At 34.6% G+C, this 19065-nt stretch overlaps 1 protein-coding gene across 1 annotated transcript in view; it reads right to left on the reverse strand.

Annotated features, from left to right (window-relative positions):
• Positions 1–4254: 4254 nt before the first annotated feature.
• FRK (fyn related Src family tyrosine kinase) overlaps positions 4255–19065 on the reverse strand; it is a 156785-nt gene continuing 141974 nt past the window's right edge. Inside the window, exons 6-8 of the mRNA XM_053710877.1 lie at positions 9857–10038; positions 8660–8822; positions 4255–5092 (exon numbers count right to left, since the gene is read on the reverse strand). Coding sequence (XP_053566852.1) covers positions 4878–5092; positions 8660–8822; positions 9857–10038 — 560 coding nt within the window. The 3' untranslated portion in view covers positions 4255–4877. The remainder of the gene's footprint in view (positions 5093–8659; positions 8823–9856; positions 10039–19065) is intronic.

The following is a 19065-nucleotide window of genomic DNA, read 5'->3' on the forward strand; positions in this document are numbered from 1 at the left end:
CACTGGAAATGCTTGTGCAATATTAAATGCTGGCAGCTTATGCATTTAGAGTGGTCGAGCGGACATGATTCGCTACAGCGAATCATGTCTGCTCAACCCTACATAAATCTACCCCTAAGATTTAAATAAGCAATGTCAGTAAGCTTAAAGAAAATGTGTTTAGTATCAACTACTGAATATCTGAAGAAGCAGGGAGGAGGAATCTGCATCAAGTAGAGCAGTGTTTCTCAACCTCGGTCCTCAAGTACCCCCAACAAGCCAGGTTTTCATTATAACTGAACCAGTGCACAGGTGAAATAATCAGCTGATGTGTGAGAGCAGGTTAGTAACCATGGTTACTGATCAGATGATTACTTCACCTGTGCACTGGTTCAGCTACAATGAAAACCTGGCGGTTGAGAAACACTGAGGTAGAGAAATAAGTACTAAGTCTGAGAGGGACAAAAGAAGGAGTGACTATGGCTATTTTGTTGCCATTTTAGGGAAACAAAATAGAGAAGTGGGGAATACTTTCTTTTTTGAATCTACAAATACGTTTACTTATTAAAATGTTACTTTGTTGTTCTAATCACTCTGCCTTTAAATCAGTCTCAAATGAGGTTGTTTGGAAGGTGAAATAATATCAGCATTTCAAATTGTGAAGGCTACAGTTTTCCTAAATTTTCATCTTTTAAATAAGGTGGAATGTTTGATGCCTTACCTGTTTATTTTCTATTGAGGGTGTTTAGTAATTTAAAGGGATATTCAACAATATGAGATTGTAATATAATTTTTTTTATTACGTATGTATGTTTATGCTATTTGTTTTGTCCCCTTTTCCTGCAAGCTAACCCTGAAAATTGTTTGGTTTTCTAAATTCCACTGAATTTTTATAAAGTAATGGGTGCTGCCATGTTTGAACTTAATTTTTCTATTTATTTCTTGTTGAGGAAAATTAGGTACAGATATAAAACAGAATAAAAGCAAAGCATTGTTAAAGTAATTATCTAACAGGGTTTCCACACAGCCTTGTTGCTCAGTCTTTTTATTGTTTGATTGATATCTGTCCTCAATTGTTCTTAGCAGAACAGAGAGGTGAATAGTTAAGGTTAAAAATGGCAGTGAATATTTCTTAAAAGTAATTAACTTCATTTATAGAAGCTAAACCTTTACACTTACACCTTCAATATTTAAACAAATTATATAATTGTGAAAAATGCATCTACATATTTATTTATGCAATTCTTTGCCTTGAATACATAATTATCTCTAGCTTGTTTTTCCTGTGTAACATTCCTTTAAAGGACCAGTCAACACTGTAGATTTGCATAATCAACAAATGCATGATAAGAAGACAATGCAATAGCACTTCGTCTGAACTTCAAATTCATAACATGCAAAGTTATGTCTTTTTCCACTCCCCCTGTATCATGTGACAGCCATCAGCCAATCACAAATGCATATACGTATATGCTGTGAATTCTTGCACATGCTCAGTAGGAGTTGGTGACTCAAAAAGTTTAAATCTAAAAAGACTGTGTACATTTTGTTAATGGAAGTAAATTGTAAAGTAAATTGGAAAGTTGCTTAAAATGCTCTATCTAAATCATGAACATTTAATTTTGACTTGAGTGTCTCTTTAAGGGGACTACAAGACTCTCTAAATAGCTTATTTAACATCTTTTGATCACATGTTCAGACTTTAGGGATGCAACAGGAATGTTAGTGATATTTTAGATGGAGTTAAATTCATCAGTTGTAACGAAGATGCGCTATAACCTAGATCATATTCCCCGTGCTCCGCCACCCACTTCAAAAGTCAATTTTTCTGTGAGCTACAAGTTTAATTTCTTCTCCAACTCTAGCTACAACAAAAGTGCCAAATGGGGAGAACGCAGATTGGAGAATAATTTAAACCTTTAGCTCATGGAAATATTGACTTTTGAAGTGGGCAGCGGAGCAAGGGGTATTTATTACCCAATGATCTCTCATAATAAAGTATCTAAGATAAAGTGCTTTAGTATTGAGGCATCTACTCTTTAAGCATATTAAGCCCCCTTGGAGCTCAAACCACTGTCATCTTGGATACTTCAGACGCTTGGGAATGTAGACCTTAGATATTTTGTATGAGAAAAAAGATACATATGAAAGTGCTGCAAACAAGATAAACAGATCAACTCACCATTGTTCCATAAGCAGGAAACACTAATCTCATGGTTTTATTGATATTTAATATAAGATCATTTCTTTTCAATCAATTATTACTTACTAGAAACAAGACAGTTTGATATTGTAAAAAAAAAAAAAAAAAAAACAACTGTGGCTCAATGCAGGTAAAGGGGTATAATTATCAATGACCAAGCGTACATGATATGAAGTAGTGTATCATGTCCGCTGCCCATCGATAAATGCTGACAGCAGTTCTTGTGAACTGCTGGTGCAATGCCGCCTCCTGTAGAATTGGCCGCTAGAAGGGGGTGTCAATCAACCCAATCGTATTCGATCGGGTTGATTTCTGTCTGCAGCCTCAGAGCAGAAGGACAAGTTATGGAGTAGTGGTCTTTAGACCGCTGTTTCATAACTTCCCTTCATACGGAGCTTGATAAATATGCCACCAAAGTCTTCACTTTTAAATATAAAACCCAAACATGTACCGAAGTAGCGATTATACTATCTTATTTAATCTAAATCCATTGCAAAAGAGCTACGTAAAGGTTAGGTCATAAAAATAATGTTGTTCCTTCACATTAAAGAATTACAAATATGGCCTTAGCATGATTGTGAATGTAGATAAATTGCAATAGAATCAAAACACAGACCTGCTGTGCAGCACTAAAATTCCTTCATAAAAATAATTAGATACTATCAATAGAACTGTCTTAGATGTAGCTGACTGACAATCATTATGAATATTTAAATAAATATACATTTATTAGTATTATTGTTAATAATTGAACATGATTACTTTATATTTCTAAATTAATTTCAGATTATTCTAAAGTAAGTTCAATGATTATTAAAGGAAGAAAAAAAAACAAGATTTGTCACAGATTTCGCAGATAATAAAATATGAACTCACGGATCCTATGCGACAGAATGTGAAAGTTCTCTTAATGGAGATAAATTAGTTAGAAATGAATAGCTCACAGACATTCCTAAACATGATACATCTGCATACTATAGTGTATAGAGAAAAGGGTACCTAGAACAATGCAAATATTGATTTAGTTGTCAATCGGAAAAGGATAAGGGCATTGGCCTAGATTACAAGTGGAGTGCAAAATTGCACACATTATGGAGCATTAACCCCATCGGTGCGCAATATATATTTCTTTTTTAATACCACTTTATTTTTGTGCTTCTATTACAAGCATTAGTAAACATATTTTGAACAGTAGAACAGTGTGAGCTACAGAACTCATGTTGGATATCACAAATGCATAAATTCCCTCAAAGTATTCATGTCAGATAGCCAAATGCGCAAAGCTGATCTAGTATAAATATTCAGGTAATGCACATTAACAAGCAAATAAAGCATTACATAAGAATGAATTGCACATGAGCTTAAAACTTATCTGACAATTAGTATTGAATGTATAGGATGCATTATATTGGGCACATTACAACGCTTTGGTTAAACATTTAACCAAACAATTTGAAAAACCGATAGAGCGTTATTGATTGTGTGAGGCCGACCACAGTATATCTTGCTGAGTGTTAACTATCGAGCTCCACTTGTAAAGTAGGCCAATATTTCTTAAATGAATAAGTAGACATGGTCATACATGTTAAACTTGCTTTGATTAGTATTAGGACTAAAAATCAAGTTCCCATTTTTGCTAAAGAAACTTTCAATATGATTTGAATGAGCCCTTTAAGAATATTATTGAGTAGCCGTACACATGTAATCACTATATTATTTTACATGCAAAGTCTCATCATATAAACAGTATTTAAGGGACTAATTTTGTTGCTTGATTTCTACAGCACTAAATAATACAACCCCAGCTGTGGAAAACAAGTCACTATATACTATATATATATATATATATATATATATATATATATATATATATATATATATATATATATTGTATATATATATATATATAAAGATAATATAAATTATAATAGAAGGTAACCCAGATATAATGGTTGTGCAAAGTTGTGGACAATGGTTTTGTTGCCCAACACCTCTTTGTTTTCTTCATCTGCAAAATCATTCTTTTTTTTTTATAACATAAAAATCCTTCAATAAACCTGAAAGTCAAGCCATACAATTTGCTATTTTATGGACTTATCACTTTTAAACATTTTATACTGTATTTTTCCTTTATGGAAGACCATGATAAACTTCATGTAAAAAAGAAAGTAATACAGCATTTAATGGTTAAAGAGATGAGTCATTTCACAAGATAAGACTCTGGAAACATTCCTAGGTCTCTAGTTTATCATTCTATGGAACTCATTCACTATAGTTCGGAGAAGTGTGTAACTGCTCTTGCATAGGTCCTAAAGAATACTATAAGAATTGGAGTGACGAGAAAAGCTTAGTTTCTTCAGTGCATATGTGCAACACGTGTCAGCTTTGTAAACTATAGTTCTTCATTAGCAGTGACGAGTTGAAGATGAAAGAGCACTTCATTTAGCCATTATGCTTTAGTGTCAATTTCCACAGTTAATAATGTATATCAGAGTTTTTGTATACGTCATTTTAAAAGAAAAAACACATTCATGTTGCCTTTATGGCATCTGTGTATCACGTTGGTTGTGTTGAAATGAGTTTGATTTTCCTTCACATGATGTGGTCTGACACAATGTGATGACCACAGGTTTTTCTATGACTAGTTCATTATTGAGGTTTTATTGGATTTCACTTGTATCCTTTGTTGTAGATTTTATCGTTCAAATGCATTAGATTCATGGTAAGATGTAGCTTCTGTTTCAAAATAATCTTCTAATCTCCATTGCAATGTTTCAAATGTTGGACGCTCCTCTGGATTTTTTTTCCAGCACTCCAACATGATGTTGTATAGGTCCAGAGGGCAGTTAGGTGGTTGAGGCATTCTATATCCTAGCTCCAATTTCTCTATAGTCTGCCTTCCTGAAAACCCTACAAAATAAGAAAAAAGAAATGTCAGCATTAAGCTATGATTTTTTAGAATTTACATATGAAAATAATTTGCATTAATATTTCTTGGATGAATTCACTTAACACGAAAAGGTCTTCATCAGCAATTATGAAGCAATCAGTTTCTCGGCTGGCGAAACAGTAGGTAAGCTATAATTGTAATTGTTCTATACATGCTGGGTTGTATATTACAAAATTCTACATTTTTAAAGCAATATATTTTTATTTTCAATAGTAGATATATTTTTTATACTTGATAATTTAGCTGTTTTGAATTAAGGTAGAAAATGTAAACACAATGTTATACCATTTCTACTCTTTTACCACATATTCTTAAATAAATTATAAATTAATATTGTTTACCTTTATGTATTTATATTTTTTCTCTAAGGGGAGCTAATTTTAAAAAAAAAGAGATAGTTTAGTGAGTATGAAACTTTGCATTTGATTCTTTTTTTTAAGATTAGTGCTTTTACATGCCCCTATCTTGATCACAGAGCATAATAAGCATCTGATTGGTTCATACATACTTTAAGCATTCTTAATTAACATATACAGTACATGTGTCCAGGCTAATCAAAGGCTGCCTTAGTTTCAAGAACAGCACAACATATATGCAGGGGTCTTTTTTGTCAACTTTATGTACATTTCAAAGATAATTAAAGCAATATGCTGGTAATAACATGGTAATTTTAATTTTATATAGATATCCAGATGATCCCAGGGGGACTTTGATGTTCCCCTGTCATCTTGAGTATGATGTTACCCCACATTGTTCTGTTCTCTCTTACACCTGTTCTAGCAAACTGTTCTAACTGCAGTTATACAACATATATCTAAAAGGGGCATAAAAGTGCAAAAATAAACTTATCTAAAGTGTTAAAGCATTTTATTATTGCACTTTTGCTTGCATTTAACTATGTGTTTAACCCCTGCTAAGGGATTAACCCCTTAGTTGCTAAACCTATTCACAACTCTGAGCTGAGCTGTTTTGAAGTTTTTACATGCTGCCGGAAGACATTTTTCAGTGAGAAACCCATACAAAGTTGATATTGGGGTTTTTTTCTTCAGCAGATCCAGTAAATTCAGATTATTATATTATGTGTATAGCATGACATCTGATAAATCTACAAGAGAAGTGTAGGAAGAAATGCATATTTTTTAAAAATGTTAATAAACAAGATTGTGAGTTTTTTCACTAAACTCATTTTATATCAATTGAATAAAAGGGCTTCTAGGCATATGTATATATCTTTAATCTGCACATGGACCTCCCATGAGCCTTTACTCATTTTGCACCCAAGTTGCAAAATTTTTCACACCACTATTACCCCAGAGATCAACTAGCTATTAAAACCTATATAGGGGCTTTTAATGGCCTTTTTGATGACCTGTTATAAGCACCTAGATACCCCAGCTTCCAAAAAGCATATGTGTTTTTATTTTTTTTAAATATGTGTTTAAACTTTATAATCCCCCCTTTCAAACGATGGGTCTTGAGGTTTATGGGCCTTAACAGAGATGAGATAAGGGTTTTTTATACGTCCACCCTTATCCAGCTCCCTTCTTCTTACTGAAGCAGCCCAGCTCTTCTGGGTTTCTTGGTGGGCCAAACTGCCCAGCCCTTTTGTAAAGGCATCAAGTACAGAAGGTGAACCAAGAACAATTGCCAAAGCATGAAAGTTTAATTTTGACTATCATGCCCCTTTAAGTGAGCAACCATGAAACATACATTGAAGATCACTTTCTAACAGTGTCTAGTATTGTTGTGACTTTATTGTCCTGGTGATTGTCCTATCTTTTATAAATAATACAACACTTACTGGGGTATGCATTATGAGTCTTTTTTCATTAGGCCTCTAGTTACTTATATCGTTTGCAACTATCAGAATTTAAAGGAACAATAAACGCTAAAATTGATGGATGTGAACATGGATGTGAAATAGGAAGAAAAGTGTTATACAAAGATACTTAATTTTGATTTTGAAGAAAATGCAAGACTGCTCACAGCTGGTCCTTAAAGGGATAGTAAACACCAAAAATGTTATTGTTTAAAAAGATAGATAATCCTTTTATTTACCATTCCCCAGTTTTGCATAACCAACACTATAATAGGTAATATACTTTTTACCTCTGTAATTACCTTGTATCTAAACTTCTGCTGACTGCCTCCTTATCTCAGATCTTTTGACAGATTTGCATTTCAGGCAATTAGTGCTGATTCTTAAATAACGTCACGTGCATGAGCACAGTGTTATCTATATGAAACACATGAACTAACGCCCTCTAGTGGTGAAAAACTGTCAAATGCAGAGGCGGCCTTCAAGGGCTTAGAAATTAGCATATGAGCCTACCTATGATTAGCTTTCAACTAAGAATAACAAGAGAACAAAGCAAATTTGATGAAAAAGTACATTTGAAAGTTGTTTAAAATGACATGTCCTATCTGAATCATGAAAGTTTAATTTGGAATTTACTATCCCTTTAAGGTCTAACTGCTCATTGGCTGATAAGCAGGACTTTTAATGTGTTATTGTTAGACAGTGACATGCTTTATAAGTATAAAAACACTATAACTACTTCTTTTCCTCATAGCAGGAACATCTGTTTAAAAAAAAAAAAAAATTGTAAATGTAACATTTAAAGGGACACTAAATCCAAAAATGTTCTTTCATGATTTAAGAAGAGAATACAATTTTAAACAACATTCCAATTTACTTCTATTATCTAATTTGCTTCATTCTTTAGATATCCTTTGTTGAAGAAATAGCAATGCACATGGGTGAGCCAATCATACGAGGAATCTATGTACAGCAACCAATCAGCAGCTACTGAGCCTATCTATATATGCTTTTCAGCAAAGTATATCAAGAGATCGAAGCAAATTAGATAATGGAAGTAAATTAGAAAGTTGTTTAAAATTGCATGCTCTTTCTAAATCTTGAAAGAAAAAATTTGGGTTTTATGTCCCTTTAAGATTCAATAAAGAAAATTACTTTTGTGTGCCTTTAATTGCTGCTTTTGAGGGACATTATAGTCTGTTTTTTTTTCTCTTTTATTAAGAGGCAGGATATCCTAACAGCATAGCCTCTGCTTGTAATGCACTTGTTTCAGATTTGAATTCTAATGAAAGTACTATATGTTTTTAATGTTTATGATGTAATGCAGAGGTTACACTGTAGAAAAGAACCACAAGAATGTAGTGGCTGTGGCATTTGTGGTACGTAGTTAACGGTTTATGGCTCAATTTATGAAGCTGCGGATGCTGCTTCGGAGCCCCATTGTTTCAGGTCCGCCTGAAACAGAAGTTAAGAAGCAGTGGTCATAAGACCACTGCTCCTTAACTTGTCTGCCACCTTTTAGGCGGCATTGCACAAGCATTTCACCAGAAGCAAGGTCAAGCGGACATTATTCGTTACAGCGAAACATTTCCGCTCGCCCATTATTAAATCTACCCCATAAAGTTATACTAAAAATAAAATAATATAATGTGGCCTTCATGTGAAAAAGCTGGATACTCCATGATTAAGTGTAGTAACATGAACTTACCGGGGTAAGGCATTTTTCCAAATGTAACTATTTCACAGAGCAAGACTCCAAAAGCCCAGACATCAGACTTTACTGTGAATTTATTTGAGCGAACTGCCTCTGGTGCTGTCCATTTCAGTGGAAGCTTAACATCACTTTTTTGCTCGTACACATCATCTTCCATCTTTTCATTTGAAACATAAAAACATGAAAAAAATTATTATTAAATGTTCAATGTGATCACAATTCAAAATCAAGCCCCTTTTCCCACCTTATAAAACACAGATGGGTATGAGACCTCAGTTTGGAAAAAGGAAAGCCCTTCTTTCCAATAAAGGGTCTCAAAACACTGTCATTAGTTGGTAATTGTCATAGAAATGGGAATCACCTACATAATGTATTTACTGTATGGTGGCACTGCTGATATAAAGGAGCTCCTATCCAAGATAGCATACAACACATCCACAATACCTGTTATATAAAAGAGGTGATTAGCCACTTTCAAATGAGGTGTATTAATCCCCTTTAGGTGGAAGGTGACTTTTATGTTGCTCTGGGCTTTAAAAGAGATGCTAGCACCCAAAAATAAGCACTACAATGGTATAAGTGGCTCTCTTTCAAATTAGGGGTTACATACCTTGGCAACCACTGTCACCCAACAGAACATAGTTATATGGAAAAAGAAAAGGGGATAAAGTATTCCCTTTGTTACCCCATACACACACAATGACAGTCCCTGTGCCTATCCAGATGCCAGATGATTGTTGACAAATACCTCTTGTAGATTATATATGATAGATTTAAATTGTCCATAATAGACTTAGCAAAATATGATAGACTAATCTTTATAACTTGATGAACTCTGGCTAATTTAGTCAACCAAAATCACTGTCACAAATTTGATTTACCATAATTAATTTAGCTAACCGATCAGTCAGATTTTTGGAATATTCTAGCATGTAAAGAACTTACTATATTTAACCAAATATAAAATTATACCATATTCCCCAAAACAGGTTTTAAAGTAAATAATAGCTATATTTGGAAGAATTCTAGAGGGTGTAACACATTTACATATATTGAATGTTATTTTTGGTGAATATTTTGGTGGTTCTAAATTATGCATTCATTTGCACATGGCTACATAAGGATAATTTGTACAAAATTGCACCTTTATAAAAAAAATATTCTATTTGTCTCTGAAACAAAAAACAGTACCTCAAAAACTCTGGCTAGTCCGAAATCTGCTACTTTGTAAACATTATTTTCTCCAACAAGTACATTTCTGGCTGCCAAGTCTCTGTGGATATAGTTTTGGATTTCCAGGTAGGCCATTCCTGAAGCTACCTGTGACGCAATGTCCACCATCTGAGGCACTTTGATTGTTGCTCCTTGATCATCTGTAAAACAAAGCTTGTCATGCATATTCTAAATCTTTAACTTCAACACTAATGTTAAAGCAGTCTTAAAGGGACATGAAACCCACATTTTTTTTTCATGATTCAGATAGAGAATACAATTTTTTTTTAAAAAGTTTCCAATTTACTTCTATTATCAAATTTGCTTTTATTCTTTCTGTTATTCTTTCTTGAAGAAATATCTAGATAGGTAGCATGTACATGCACTACATGACAGGAAATAATGCTGTTACCAAGTGCTCTTGTTACCATATAGTGTTCCAGACACGGTGCACACTCCTGAAATTACCTTCCTGCTTTTTAAAAACAGATAACAAGAAAATGAAGAAAATTTGATAATGAAGAACAAAGGAAAGTTGTTTAAAATTGCAAGTTTCTCTGAATCATGACAGAAAAATTTGAGTTTTTATGTCCCTTTAATATTTTCGTAATTTTATTCATTATGGCTAACTTCTCAAACATTCAATTATTCCATGATCTTTCCTTTATCTTTGTTTGAGTTAAAGGTATTATTCTAATTTAATTAAACAGCTATACTGGTGAGCATTGCAAGTTGATTCCGTGTGTCACTGATGAAAAATAGATTAAAATGCTTTTGACTTAACTTTCATGTTACCTACCACATCAAAAGCCAGTAAAACTTTAGGATTAGACGTTAATATTATCTTCAAAGTGGTTTATATGCTTCTTTAATATTAAATTTGTCTCGATAGTATACTAAGTAATAAGGTTTCTTCACACCCAAAAAGTAGGGAAAAAAAAGAAAAAATACAAGACTCAGGCCTGTTTTTCTTTATTTGTTTTACATAAATATGTCTTGTCTTCAGTTCTTTTTTAGATAATGTTTTAATTATAACAAGAATCTAATTATATCCCAATTAAACAACACATCAATATTTTTTCAGCAAAAATAGAAATTGAATCATAATTAGATTATTTTGTTGCAAGATTATGTGATAAAGCTTTAACTTAAGTTTCCAGTCAAGTCCAAAAAAACTTTCATGTTTTAAATAGGGCATGCTATTTTAAACAACTTTCCAATTTACTTATTGTAACCAATTTTGCTTTGTTCTCTTGGTATTCTTAGTTGAAAGCTAAACAAGGGAAGGCTCGTATGATAATTTCTAAGGCCTTGAAGGCCGCTTCTTCTCACATGCTTTTTTATTTGCTTTTCACAACAGGGGAGAGCTAATTCATGTAAGCTATATAGATAACATTGTGATCACACCCGTGGATTGTGGCATACACTGAACTAATTGGTTAAAATGAAAGTCAATAGATAATAAATAAAATGTCATGTGATCAGGGGGCTGTCAGAAGGTGCTTAGATACAAGGTAATCACAGAGGTAAAAAGTACTTTAATATAACTGTTGGTTATGCAAAACTGGGGAATGGGTAATAAAGGGATTATCTATCTTTTAAAACAACAAAAATTCTGCTGTTGACTGTCCCTTTAAGCATTTGTCTAGTAAATTATATGTAAAAACTGACAGGAACTGATCTGAGGTCCGATGTGGTGCGTAATTGCATATGGCTGACTGGGGCTTGCAAGCCACGGGGTCTTAATAAAGGTTTGGTGATAAAATTACAACCTTCCCCCGTCCTCTACAAGACATCCAGTCTTTTTGTGGAGGGCACCTGGCAACTGCATTTTTAACCATTTTATAGAATCTACTCCATTATCATTACTTTGATGATTTTTTCACCTCTGCAAAAATATTATAAAAATCAACCAGCAAATAGTTCTGCCAATGCCAATTTGTAAAGTCATTACTACTGTCCCCTTTGTCCTCTATCTCAGTAAGAATATAAGTGCCAACCAGTTGATCACAATATTTATATTTTATAAAATAATATTAACAATAAAGCCTCAACTTCGCAAAAATAGAAAAGAGATATTTCACACAATTATATTCTACATGAAAACCATGGCTTTAAAAATATATAATATGTAGTATATTCTTTGTATAATTTACAATTTACTTAATAATGGTACTTGCATGGTAGATCACATGGGCAAACTCTTCAAATGGGAAATCCCAGATCAATAAAGTCTCACCAGACCTTCCCTAAATGAAATATGAGATTGTCTAAACCTCACAGAGAATGTCTAAAAGTGCATCAGACTGCTGCTTCCGAACCTTTACGCCAGTGGACACATTCTCCTTGGGTGATTGACAGCCCCTGCCAGTGCGCCATTGGTCTAGTGTGAGCAGAGGCGGCATTGCAAAATCAGATGCTTTAAGCAATCCCAGGCAGACAGATTCAGTGAACCCTTTGCTTCTGGGCTTTGTTAAATGGGGCCCAAAAGCTTAACTGCCCATATTAAACTCCGTCCAATCAGAACCCCTGGACCAGCCATGCCCCGGAATTTTATACTTTGTCCAATAATAAACTTTATAAAATGCAGGAGGTAGACAACATTATTGATAAGGATCACTTAACCACCAGATCATATCAACATTTTCTATTAAAGGGACAGTCAAGTCCAAAATAAACTTTCATGATTCAATAGAGAATGTAATTTTAAACAATTTTCCAATTTACTTTTATCACTAATATTGCTTTGTTCCCTTGGTATTCTTAGTTGAAAGCTAAACCTAGGAGGTTCATATGCTAATTTCTAAGCCCTTGAAGGCCGTCTCTTCTCTCAGGGCATTTTGACAGTTTTTCACCACTACAGGGTGTTAGTTCATGTGTGTCATATAGATAACACTGTGCACACGCATGTGGAGTTCCAGGGAGCCAGCTCTAATTGGCTAAAATGGATGTCTGTCAAAAGAACTGAAATAAGGGGGCAGTTTGCAGAGGCTTAAATATAAGATAATCACAGAGGTAAAAAGTGTATTTATATAACTGTGTTGGTTATGCAAAACTAGGGAATGGGTAATAAAGGGATTATCTATTGCTTTAAACAATAACAATTCTGGTGTAAACTGTCCTTTAAATACAGCAAATAAAATATTATAATGCCCAAAGCAGCATTATATGGTAAATTATTTAAAGCAAACATAAACAAAGAATACAATTAATTAGAGTGAGTTTTTACTTTCAAAAGCTAGATATGACAATTAATATAATTGGAGCACAAAAGCAGTTAGACGTCTCAGTAACAAGCATGGAAAGACTTTAGGTCATATCTTATTTACAGTGTGTGATCCAAGAGGCTATACTAATATCCTGTTTAAATGAGCTATGTATTTTTAGAGAACATCAGTCTGTATGGTTCATGGATCAGTTTAAAGCCAGTATATCAGAATGTGTCCTGTCTGGAACTCCCAGACTCCAATAAGTAAATCGTGACAAGCAATCAGCTGTTTTTATTATTCTGACTAATGCACCATTTTGAGCTCTGAGTAATTGGTATTCTGTTATTAGTGAGAAAGTTCAGTTATTGCCAAGCTGATACATTCAATTCCTCTCAGTTTTCTTTCCTGAAACTGCAATATTTCACTACCTTGCCTGATACAAAGTGATAAGATTTTAGCCAAGATCAAATATATTCCCATTTTTCAAGGAAAGTCGACTTTACTGCTTCTTGTGAGATTACCGTTTGAAGACTGATCCTAGAAGCTGTAGTCTAAAAATATTGACATAATTAATGAGATTTCTCAGCATACTTCTTATTACTAGCACGAGATGAAATAAAACAAAGAAAAGAAAAAGAAACATTATTTCAGCAATTTCTTACCAAATCATATCAGCGTGTTACATTGATTCTTTTATTTAAACGGTCATTAAACTCAAAATTGAATTATATGTTTAATTATGCATAATTTTAGGGGGGTTGCAACACACTTCTTTGTAGTTTTATTTTGCCTCCTTTTCCTGTAATTTAACTCTGCAAAATGTAGTGTTTGGGGCCACAACTTATGAAGCAGCGGTTTAAAGGCCACTGCTTTATAACCTGTCTGCCTGCTTTGAGGCGGTGGACAGACATCGCCGGAAATCAACCCGATCAAATACGTACGGGTTGATTGACACCCCCTGCTAGCGGCCGATTGGCCGCAAATCTGCAGGGGGCGGTATTGCACCAGCAGTTCACAAGAACTGCTGGTGCAATGATAAATGCCGAGAGCGTATGCTGTCGGCATTTATCGATGTGCAGCAGACATGATCCGCAATATCGGATCATGTACGCTCACATCATGATAAATAGGCCCATTTGAGTCTCTGAGGGATTGGATTTTGTGTAATACAGATCCCTTACACTCCTACAGGATGCACCATGATTAGATGGTATATGCAGGAGCGTATTTATATATTCCCCTAATTGGAAACAGCAAAGGAAATAAGATAAACTATGTTCAAGAGACTTTTCAAACGCATGTATATTGCATTCAGACCTTTTGCAATGCAATGAATAATTTCTGATGCATGCATAAATTACTCTAATGTCCCTTTAAATGCACTGCTATGTTTGTCATTAATAAAAGAGAAATTTAAATACCCATATGTAACTTCATTTTTTTTTTTGAATACAATTTATTTAATCTACCACTAAAAACTGTTGTTTCCCCACTGTTGTCAGAGATGATGTAAAAGAATTGGAGAAGCTGACTACAATAAACTACACAGTGATTGATTAATCACTAACTGGCTTCAACAAAGGGGACATAATAAAGAATACCCAAAATACTTTTTAATGGGTATGTCCTTAAAGTACAAGAATGATGCATTTTTAAAAATTAGTTTTAAATACATAGAACAATCATCTTTTTATATAACATTTATTTTTTTATGCAGATCTTTTGCAGTGCAGTACTTCTGAAATATAACATACATATAGAAAAAAGATTTTAATATTGTTTTTTAACCCAGCAGAATTGCCAAATAACTACAGACTGATTTTCTGCATTGAAAGAAAGTATATAATAAACTCTTCAATCTAAAAATTGTACCAACAATGGGCTAGATTACAAGTGGAGCACTTTTTAACACTCCTGTTCACATGGTAACTGTGCTCAACTTTGGCTTTTTGCGTGTGTTGGATAATGTGTGTATTACAAGTTGAAAGTAAAAAAATTTTGCTTGCGCAGAAAAAGCCGAAGTTACAATATCACGATCACGTTAACGTATACCCCCAAAGGCTTCAATGGAGAGCGAAAAGTGAAAAAAATTAACACAAGTCGCGTAAACCTGATCACCTTTAACAAAGAGTGCTAACTCAACATGAAATATTAATATTTCACATTATAATATTTTTCACATAGAGGAATATGTTCTGTTTATTCATACAAACACATTTCTATATATATCTGATGTTTTCTTTTGTAAAATATACATCTATACCTACATATCTATATCTTCAACACCCAACAAGTCGTGCAAACCTGATTGCGTTTATCCAAGTGTGCTAACTCGATATGAAATATTAATATTTCACATTCCAATATTTCTCAAATAGAAAATGTTCTGTTTATTCATACAAACATATTTTTTTATATATATGATGTTTTCTTTTCTAAAATGTATATCTATACCTAAATATCTATATGATTATATATAGGTATAGATATATACAGATTTATATAGGAATATCTATTTATAAATACTTAGAACTTATACCCTGTGTGAAGAACATTGGAATGTGAAATATTTATATTAAATACAAACATAAAACACTGTATTAAATATGAATATTGCATAAATATGATTTTATATATTTTCAGATACTTGACAGCAAAGGGCTCCAATGCACCTATAAATAGGCCAAATTATGAGTGGAGCGCAAATGATTGTGCACAAGCAATATCAGGTTTTCACAATCTTTTGCGCACAGGTTAAATTACGCTCATATTACAAGTTTAGAAGTAAAAGCGATCACTTAAACACTATGGCCTAGATTTAGAGTTCGGCGGTAGCCGTCAAAACCAGCGTTAGAGGCTCCTAACGCTGGTTTTGGCCGCCCGCTGGTATTTGGAGTCAGTGATTAAAGGGTCTAACGCTCACTTTTCAGCCGCGACTTTTCCATACCGCAGATCCCCCTACGCCATTTGCGTAGCCTATCTTTTCAATGGGATCTTTCTAACGCTGGTATTTAGAGTCGTTTCTGCAGTGAGCGTTAGAGCTCTAACGACAAGATTCCAGCCGCCTGAAAATAGCAGGAGTTAAGAGCTTTCTGGCTAACGCCGGTTTATAAAGCTCTTAACTACTGTACCCTAAAGTACACTAACACCCATAAACTACCTATGTACCCCTAAACCGAGGTCCCCCCACATCGCCGCCACTCGATTAAAATTTTTAACCCCTAATCTGCCGACCGCCACCTACGTTATACTTATGTACCCCTAATCTGCTGCCCCTAACCCCGCCGACCCCTATATTATATTTATTAACCCCTAACTTGCCCCCCACAACGTCGCCGCAAGCTACTTAAAATAATTAACCCCTAATCTTCCGACCGCAAATCGCCGCCACCTACGTTATCCCTATGTACCCCTAATCTGCTGCCCCTAACATCGCCGACCCCTATGTTATATTTATTAACCCCTAATCTGCCCCCCACAACGTCGCCGACACCTACCTACACTTATTAACCCCTAATCTGCCGAGCGGACCTGAGCGCTACTATAATAAATGTATTAACCCATAATCCGCCTCACTAACCCTATCATAAATAGTATTAACCCCTAATCTGCCCTCCCTAACATCGCCGACACCTAACTTCAATTATTAACCCCTAATCTGACGACCGGAGCTCACCGCTATTCTAATAAATGTATTAACCCCTAAAGCTAAGTCTAACCCTAACACTAACACCCCCCTAACTTAAATATAATTTACATCTAACGAAATAAATTAACTCTTATTAAATAACTTATTCCTATTTAAAGCTAAATACTTACCTGTAAAATAAATCATAATATAGCTACAATATAAATTACATTTATATTATAGCTATTTTAGGATTAATATTTATTTTACAGGCAACTTTGTAATTATTTTAACCAGGTACAATAGCTATTAAATAGTTAAGAACTATTTAATAGTTACCTAGTTAAAATAATTACAAATTTACCTGTAAAATAAATCCTAACCTAAGTTATAATTAAACCTAACACTACCCTATCAATAAAATAATTAAATAAACTACCTACAATTACCTACAATTAACCTAACACTACACTATCAATAAATTAATTAAACACAATTGCTACAAATAAATACAATTAAATAAACTATCTAAAGTACAAAAAATAAAAAAGAACTAAGTTACAGAAAATAAAAAAATATTTACAAACATAAGAAAAATATTACAACAATTTTAAACTAATTACACCTACTCTAAGCCCCCTAATAAAATAACAAAGACCCCCAAAATAAAAAATTCCCTACCCTATTCTAAAATACAAAAATTACAAGCTCTTTTACCTTACCAGCCCTGAACAGGGCCCTTTGCGGGGCATGCCCCAAGAATTTCAGCTCTTTTGCCTGTAAAAAAAAACATACAATACCCCCCCCCCAACATTACAACCCACCACCCACATACCCCTAATCTAACCCAAACCCCCCTTAAATAAACCTAACACTAAGCCCCTGAAGATCTTCCTACCTTGTCTTCACCTCACCAGGTATCACCGATCCGTCCTGGCTCCAAGATCTTCATCCAACCCAAGCGGGGGTTGGCGATCCATAATCCGGTGCTCCAAAGTCTTCCTCCTATCCGGCAAGAAGAGGACATCCGGACCGGCAAACATCTTCTCCAAGCGGCATCTTCTATGTTCTTCCATCCGATGACGACCGGCTCCATCTTGAAGACCTCCAGCGCGGATCCATCCTCTTCTTCCGACGACTAGACGACGAATGACGGTTCCTTTAAGGGACGTCATCCAAGATGGCGTCCCTCGAATTCCGATTGGCTGATAGGATTCTATCAGCCAATCGGAATTAAGGTAGGAATTTTCTGATTGGCTGATGGAATCAGCCAATCAGAATCAAGTTCAATCCGATTGGCTGATCCAATCAGCCAATCAGATTGAGCTCGCATTCTATTGGCTGTTCCGATCAGCCAATAGAATGCGAGCTCAATCTGATTGGCTGATGGGATCGGCCAATCGGATTGAACTTGATTCTGATTGGCTGATTCCATCAGCCAATCAGAAAATTCCTACCTTAATTCCGATTGGCTGATAGAATCCTATCAGCCAATCGGAATTCGAGGGACGCCATCTTGGATGACGTCCCTTAAAGGAACCGTCATTCGTCGTCTAGTCGTCGGAAGAAGAGGATGGATCCGCGCTGGAGGTCTTCAAGATGGAGCCGGTCGTCATCGGATGGAAGAACATAGAAGATGCCGCTTGGAGAAGATGTTTGCCGGTCCGGATGTCCTCTTCTTGCCGGATAGGAGGAAGACTTTGGAGCACCGGATTATGGATCGCCAACCCCCGCTTGGGTTGGATGAAGATCTTGGAGCCAGGACGGATCGGTGATACCTGGTGAGGTGAAGACAAGGTAGGAAGATCTTCAGGGGCTTAGTGTTAGGTTTATTTAAGGGGGGTTTGGGTTAGATTAGGGGTATGTGGGTGGTGGGTTGTAATGTTGGGGGGGGGTATTGTATGTTTTTTTTTACAGGCAAAAGAGCTGAAATTCTTGGGGCATGCCCCGCAAAGGGCCCTGTTCAGGGCTGGTAAGGTAAAAGAGCTTGTAATTTTTGTATTTTAGAATAGGGTAGGGAATTTTTTATTTTGGGGGTCTTTGTTATTTTATTAGGGGGCTTAGAGTAGGTGTAATTAGTTTAAAATTGTTGTAATATTTTTCTTATGTTTGTAAATATTTTTTTATTTTCTGTAACTTAGTTCTTTTTTATTTTTTGTACTTTAGATAGTTTATTTAATTGTATTTATTTGTAGCAATTGTGTTTATTTAATTTATTGATAGTGTAGTGTTAGGTTAATTGTAGGTAATTGTAGGTAGTTTATTTAATTATTTTATTGATAGGGTAGTGTTAGGTTTAATTATATCTTAGGTTAGGATTTATTTTACAGGTCAATTTGTAATTATTTTAA

The sequence above is a fragment of the Bombina bombina genome, chromosome 4, assembly GCF_027579735.1.
Source record: "Bombina bombina isolate aBomBom1 chromosome 4, aBomBom1.pri, whole genome shotgun sequence".
Classification (NCBI taxonomy): Eukaryota; Metazoa; Chordata; class Amphibia; order Anura; family Bombinatoridae; genus Bombina; species Bombina bombina.